Source organism: Antechinus flavipes, chromosome 3 (genome assembly GCF_016432865.1).
Source record: "Antechinus flavipes isolate AdamAnt ecotype Samford, QLD, Australia chromosome 3, AdamAnt_v2, whole genome shotgun sequence".
Lineage (NCBI taxonomy): Eukaryota > Metazoa > Chordata > Mammalia > Dasyuromorphia > Dasyuridae > Antechinus > Antechinus flavipes.
This window is the reverse complement of record NC_067400.1, coordinates 290,238,011-290,245,763: the sequence shown is the minus strand read 5'-3', so window position 1 is coordinate 290,245,763 and position 7,753 is coordinate 290,238,011. Positions and strand designations below refer to the sequence as shown.

At 38.3% G+C, this 7,753-nt stretch overlaps 1 protein-coding gene across 1 annotated transcript; it reads right to left on the bottom strand.

Moving 5' to 3' along the window:
* Positions 1-3,536: 3,536 nt before the first annotated feature.
* Positions 3,537-6,547, bottom strand: LOC127557924 (E3 ubiquitin-protein ligase arkadia-A-like). The gene is made up of 2 exons (XM_051991195.1): positions 6,494-6,547; positions 3,537-5,829 (listed from the first exon to the last, which is right to left on the bottom strand). The coding sequence occupies exons 1-2, from the start codon at positions 6,522-6,524 to the stop codon at positions 4,781-4,783; spliced, it is 1,080 nt and encodes a 359-aa protein (XP_051847155.1). The 5' UTR covers positions 6,525-6,547; the 3' UTR covers positions 3,537-4,780.
* Positions 6,548-7,753: the final 1,206 nt, after the last annotated feature.

Genomic DNA, 7,753 nt, shown 5'->3' with positions numbered 1-7,753 from the left:
ATATGTTTTGAAAATAAAAAATTTAAATGAAGAAAAAAAAGATATTCTGGATATAGAAATTTCTTCATTGATAAAGACCAGCAATTCATCTGTGAATTAGTCTTTGGTTTTCCTGAGACACTATGAGATTAAATGATTTAGATGCTCATGACCATACAACTAGTAGATAACTCAGGCAGAACTTGAATTCACATTTTTTCCCTAGATTTATGCATATCTCTATTTAATTTCAACTTAATAACTTTGGTGAAATATTCTTGACTGTCAATATAGTTTTTAGTCTTTTTTATGTGTCATTTTATGTGTCAGTTATTCCCTCCCAGCTTTGTGTCACTGGCAAATTTAATAAGATATTTATGACTTTTATTAAAACTATGGTCTGAGTAAAATCTGTAATTCATATGAATATGAGATAACAGGAAAACATGCAGGTTTTTCTCCCTTACCACATAAACCATATGACGGATTCACAACTGGCTATCTCACATTTTCCATCAGCAGTTCTCCATTTTGATTCCAGATAAAATCATACCTCCTTCAGGATAAGCTCAAATATTACCATTATGCAAATTGACTAAGTTTTTGATACTTAACCACGTCTACTCCCTTTAGTTACTTCTAATAGGAGAGTGGAAGGGGTGGAACAATAAGTTCTTCCCAAAGCTTTCCTATACAGAGGACTTAGAATTTCCCTGATAACTCATCTTCCATCAGAGGCTCTGCTTGATTCCAACTTGACTATTCTCTTTTCTGCTTCCTTTTGTGTATTGCCATCATCCTTTACATTGGAATCTTGAGGACAGGGACTGTCTTTTTTATTATTATTATTTTTATTGAAGCTTTTTATTTTCAAAATATATGCAAGGATAATTTTTCAACATTGATCCTTGCAAAAACTTGTGTTCCAAATTTTCCACTCCTTCCCCCATCTCCTTTCCTCAATGGCAAGTAATCCAAAATATGTTAAGCCTGGTTTAAAAAAATGTGTAAATCCAATATAGGTATATATATTTATACAGTTATCTTGCTGCACAAGAAAAATCAGATCAAAAAGGAAAAAAAAGAGAAAGAAAATAAAATTCAAGCAAACAACAAAAGAAGTGAAAATGCCATGTTGTTGATCCACACTCAGTTCCCACAGTCCTCTAGGTGTAGATGGCTCTCTTCATCACAAGGTCTTTGGAATTGGCCTGAATCATCTCATTATTGAAAAGAGCCAAAATTGATTATCATATAATCTTGCTGTTGCCATGTGTAATGATATCCTCATTCTATTTGTTTCACTTAGCATCAGTTCATGAAAGTCTCTTCAGGTCCCTCTGAAATCATCCTCCTGATCATTTCTTATAGAACAATAATATTCCATAACATTCCTGTTCTGTAACTTATTCAGCCATTCTCCAACTGATGGGAATACATTCAGTTTCCAGTTTCTGCACTGGAGCTGCCACAAACGTTTTTGCACATGTGGATCCCTTTCCCTCCTTTAAGATCTCTTTGAAATATAAACCCAGTAGAAATACTGCTGGATCAGAGGGTATGCAGAGTTTGATAACTCTTTGAACATCATTCCAAATTGCTTTCCAAAATGGTTGGTTAGTTCACAATTCCATCAATATATTAGTGAGGAACTGTCTTTTTTCTTATTGTATCCTTAGCACATAACACAACACAGTGCCTGACACATAGCAGGTGTTTAATATTTCTGAACTGAATTGAATGAGTAGGTTCCATGTATCCTTATTTAACTACATAAAATAATATGCAAATAATGATAAAAAATGGTCATCACTTAATTTCTATTTCTTTAGGAGAGATCTGAAATATGGAATCCCATCTCATGCTCTTTTGTACCCATCCCCAAACACATATACTTCCTGAGGGCTTCCATTCTTTTGTTTTTCATGGGTCTTTTGCCTGTGGATGGTAATGTTTAGAGCTTTTCTCTCCATGACTAACAGTTATCCCTGTACTTTGGTATGATATCCATTCAAGTAACTCTTACAGATATAGAGTCTATGATATCTGAGTTCAAGGATGATAGGTTAAGAGATTGGTGGGAAGACTTGAGCATACTATAATGGGAGCATGGGTAACTAAAAATGAAGGTCTTTATCTGGGAAGTTTGGAGAAAACGCTATCCCTATATCTTCCTCAGAGATGGGCAAAGGGATTAGTATGGCAGTAATTATTCTTTACAAGGATATTTCATTACCTGAACATGGAAACATACAACCTAAACAGGCTATCAAAATCAATTCTATGCATTAACTAGACTGATGGGTACCACATTCCCTCATCTTGACATAAGAGAATTTGCTTCTTAAGATTTTTTTTCCTTTCCTAGAGGATGGAATTGATATCACTAACAGTTAACAGAAATACTTCAACACCATACCCTTAACCACCACCCCTCTCCCTGTCATATGAGATATAAATGCAATTCCAAAAATATAAGTCCAATGTCAAAAATTAAGGTAAAACATCTCAGTGGTCAGAATTCAATGAAGACTCAGCTTGGTTATAACAGTCTGTTAGAACTTCAATCTGGTGGCTGAACATGTTAGAAGTTGGGCTCTCCAAAGCTTTTGCCCAATCATCAAAACCTGTTGTAGTCAATTGACTTTGATGCAATATGTCTTTCGGGGTTTGGATAAAGTATTGAGGAGTCTGATCCAGGACCCATTGAAATGCCTTTCCAATCATCTATTTCAGGTTCATGGTCTGAACACTAAAAACTAATATAGCATCTTGGGACTGGGTAAAGTCATGTAACCAATGATCTATAACCCAAAGTAGCACTATCCAGTGATTTTGGGAGCTTGTGGATCTAAGTCAGAGCCTTATTATATATCTTAGTGGTTTAGAACTGGCTAAGATGTAATCCATACAATAGGATTCCAAGATATCCATAGTTTGGGGATCAAGACTAGGTGAATGTGTGGAATGAGAAGCAACATGGTAGACCTGAAATGTCACTTGATGATTCACACTTAGGATTGGATCTCTTCAATGGGTTGTTTGGATGTGATATAAGGAGACAAGAATTTGAAGAGATAGGGTGTCAGGGAATAGAATTGAATGTTGTGGTATCGTGTAGAACTGGTAGCATTGTTTCCTAGTCACACAGGCATGTTAGAAGTGTGGCCTAGGCATTAAAACACATATCAGGGCAGGCTCAAGATATTCTAGTATCTGGGTTGAACAGAGGTGTGATCAAGAAATCTTGGGTTTGGTGGCAATTTCCCCCAGTGTAGAAACCTTAAAATCATGCACTAGGGGCAGCTAGGTGGTGCAGTGGATAGAGCACCAGCCCTGAAGTCAGGAGGATCTGAGTCCAAATCTGATCTCAAACACTTAACACTTCTAGCTGTGTGACCCTGGGCAAGTCACTTAACCCCAATTACCTCAGCCCAAAAAAAAAAAAAATGCACTAGTTTAGGACCATAAAAGGTATTTCCTGTTGATGTCAAAACAATTCAACCTCATACTCAAGACCTATTAAATATCTTGGTGATTCAGGAAATGTGAACTAGAGTACATCTAAGCCTGGAGAAATATCTGTCAGCTGTGCAGAACACTTTGTGGTAGGCATGGTCTTTATTTAAATCTTGGCCTGGGAAGGGCAGAGCTTTGTGGCCTGAATGACCCTATGCAGCCTTGTTCCAGTAATCCAGGTCCAGTGAATCTGCATTCTGGGAATTGGTAGTTCAAAGGACTCTTTAACTTGATGCTCAGGATCTAGTGGAGGCAACATCCAGAAGACAGAATCCTGAGTACTCTCAGCTTGCTGGCCTAATTCTGGTGGCAATTTGTCCAAATATTTAGGACCTAGTAAAGGTGTGTGGCATGGCAGTGCTGGCACTGTATCACTGTACCCTGGCAATTGGGACTCTATATAGCCTCTCCAGTTCATCCAGGTCTCATAGAGATATGGCCTGAGTCACTGTCCCAATCAGTCTGAATCTAATGTGGGGGACTCAATGAAAGGACAGTTCCAGTCACCAAAACAAAAGGGATTTTTTTGCCCCACTTCCCAGCCCCATTTTTTATATGGTCTCAATTTTTAGTGTCCAGAGCAAGCTCAGTTTTTTGGCCTATGTCCAAATGAGTTATGTTGATAAAATTAATAGAGTAATATCAAATTATCGGGTCCCTTGACCTGTTATCTAGATTCAGCAAAGCCTTGCATTACTCAAAATCCTATTTAGACTCGGTTAATGTTATGGCTTGGGCTTTTGAGACTGCAATTGCTTCTAGCCAAATGCCCGAGTCTATTGATATTATTAGGGTTTGGTGGTTGAACTCCATGAAAACTTCAGTTCAATGGCCAGGACTAGTTGAGGTACAACTTGGTGATCAGGGTATTGTTATGGCTCAGTTTCATAGCTGGCATTATAATCAGGCCATAATGGAGCCTTAACCATTACGAGTTGAAACTATGAAAAGTGTCAAGTTAACCTTGGCCCCATATTCCAGGCATGGATACTAATAATTAAAGGTTCCATGGTTCAGTCTGGTGATGGTATAGCTGCTGCTCTAGCCTGATGGTAAGATGATTAGATGACCTGTGCCTATCTAGAACACAGTAGATGGAGTATGGTGCACATGCATTTGTGACCCTGGTAGAGTATTTGTGAAGTAACGAAGATGCAGTGATGAAGCATGAAGCGGTTGCTCTTCTATGCATCTTTGTCACTTGTGTCTGATTTTGAAGCCCATGAGTATGGTCTAAGAATCCTAACATTGTAGCTGTATCCTCAGGAAAAGGGTCAGGATGTTATGCCTTGGAAGTTTTGTTCTTGGACAAGTTGGTTGTTTTCAAAGCTTTGAGCCTAGAATGATGTTCAGGTGAAGGTGACAAAATCCTGCCTTTATGTTGTAGGTGGAGACATCCTACAAGGGCAGAAGTCTTCGTTTGATGCCCTTGAAGTGGTGGGGTTTTAGCTTGATTATTAGGGTGGCTTCCTCTCACAACTGAGGCACTTTGGGGACAAACTGGGCGCAATGCGGTTATTAAAGATGCTGTCTTGGCCCTACGTTCTACATGAGCAGGAAGTTTAGCCTGTTTCTTGATCCTCCGATCAGTGAAAGATGGAGGTGGCTTTGAAGGTACAGGTTGAGGCAAAGGTAAATGAAAACATAAAGGTGGAGACTGAGGTTGGGGCTGAAGCCGAGACTGAGACTGCTTTGGGGGGGATGATGGTTGTAGTGGTGGAGAAGATTTAGGTGGTGAAGACATAGATGATGATGATGGACATAGGTGTAAGGGGAGAGACAGAAATGAAGGTGGAAGCTGATGGCTGAAGTATGATAGCCCTGAATGGCCATGGCTGTTTAAAATCTTGGGAATGTAGCCAATGACTGAAGGAGTCTGTGCCCAAAAACAAGGGTTCAGTGAATCCTTAGGATTGTGATCAGGGTCCAGAAGAGTTTCAGAATCAGAAGATTTAGCAGCTATGGCATCTGACCTTGCCTTGAAATAAGAGCAAGGTAAATGTGATACTGAGGCACTAGAATTTTGTTTAGGGCATGAAGATGGTTTGTAATTCTTTAAATCAGATAATGGTATTGCTGTTGATCTGTGGTAAAGGTGGTGGTGGAGGTGGCACTGGTGTTCACTGGGGCAGGCTAACTGTGCAGATGCAGCTCTCCGGTAAGGTAGGGGTGATGATCTGGTGGTTGGGGCCTGTTGTTTGAGTAATCCCTGCTCAGCCCTGGATGGGTGACCTTGATCCCACAATGGTGCTATCCTATGAGGAGGACATGGTAACAGCACAAACTTGGATTGTTGACAAAAATCTTTTGGAGGCAACTGGACCAGGGATGCTGATAAAAAAGAGACCATGTGAGTGAGGTTAAGGAAATACACGTATGTTGTAGGTATGGGAAGGGAATTGTGGAATAGGGGACAGAGGGAAGAGGGATGGTCAGGACAGGATGCTAACAGTAGAGCCTTCAGACTTTACAAGTATTCAAAGTGTTTTTACATATATTGCCTCATTTAGTCTATTTAGTAAATTCATTTAGTTATTATCATCCCTATTGGATAGATAAGGAAATAGGACACATTTATATTATGGTGCTGTTTGACATTTTGCCAAGCACCAGACAGTGCAGATACAGTAGATATTGCCATTTTATAAATGATAAAAGCTGAGGCAAAAGGAAAGAGAAATGGCTTGCCCAAGGCCAAAGTGAACAAGACTAGAACCCAGGTGTCCTGATTCTCAGATCCTGCTCAGAGATGTGAAGCTGAAAAGTAGTTCAGAGGCCATCTAGTCCAACTCCTATCATCTTACACATGATAAAACTGAGGCCATGGAAGGAGATTCAGTGATTACTGAGATCATGCAGGTGGGTCAAAAGCCAAATTTGAACCCAAGATTTTCCATTAAACCATATCAGTTTTGCAAATTCCCAGATTGGAATGAGAACTACTAATCAAGAAACAGGTAATGGGGGGCCCATTTAAGAAAACCAAAGTTCTCACCTTCTGGAAATAGCTTGTATTTTCTCACCATTCTTCCACTGAAGGATTTCCTTGATAAAATGATATATTAATACACATAAAAAAATGAGGAAGTCTGGTTCCAGTTATTCCCATATATGTTATTAATCAATAATTAAATTCTCTTTTAGCTTTCTTGTCTTTTTAATCATTTCTTATTGTCCTCATTCTGAATCATTGTTATGTAATACACACACACACACATATATATATATATACACACACATATGTATGTATGTATGCACATATAATATTTATCCTTAACCCAAGACTAACCTCAATAGAATCTGATCAATAAATAGAGCAAATTATTCCTTTCCAGTTTTGGTCACACCATCCATCTTATAGTCTCCTCAATGCCTTTATTAAACCTTAGTCAAAGATAATGACAAACTCATTTCAATAAAGATATGAAATGAGAATATAAAGAACTACCTTATCCCAATTGAAGCCTAAAAATATAAAAGAATTAAATTCTATAGGGGTGAAATTTCAACAATCATTCATTGATTTCAGTGAAATTTCCTTGACAAAACATTTTTTCTCAGCTCCCATAACTTACAAGTTGCCCAAAACCAGGTCTAAAACACTTGACTTTGCAAAAGACTCCTTCAAACTCAAGTTATACCAATAGTATTCCTTCCCTCCTCCTAAAAGAGTCTTCTAATATGCTTTTGAATTTTAATAGCTAATTCAAAATATTTTGAATGGAATATTTTGTGATACTACTTAAGAAATTGGAAACAAACTGGATTATCATAAACTTGGGCAGAGAAATGATAATTTATGTCAGCCAGCCCAGTCTTTTTTTTTTTTCTTTTTTTTTTTTTGGCAAGGCAGTCAGAGTTAACTGACTTGGCCAGGGTCACATAACTAGTTAAGTGTCAAACGTCTGAGGCCAGATTTGAACTCAAGTCCTCTTGACTCCAAACTGGTATTCTATCCACTAGTTCACTTAGCTACCCCAATTCACTTCTCTAAATCCTGCTTTTCTCCCTTTCTACCCTCTACAGGGTCATATTGGTGATCCCACATATCACAGTTCACCCCACAGCAAAGTGTGTCTCACTGATAGGAATTCTAAGAACAGAAAAAAGGGATTTCAAATGTCCTAAAGTCAGGACATGGTTTTAGTCTAATTTCCAATGACCTTGGTGGCTTAGAAATTTCTCTGACTAGTGGAGACAAGAGATTAAGTTCACAGTAGAAACTAACCAAATTAAAAAAAAATAAATCAATCTC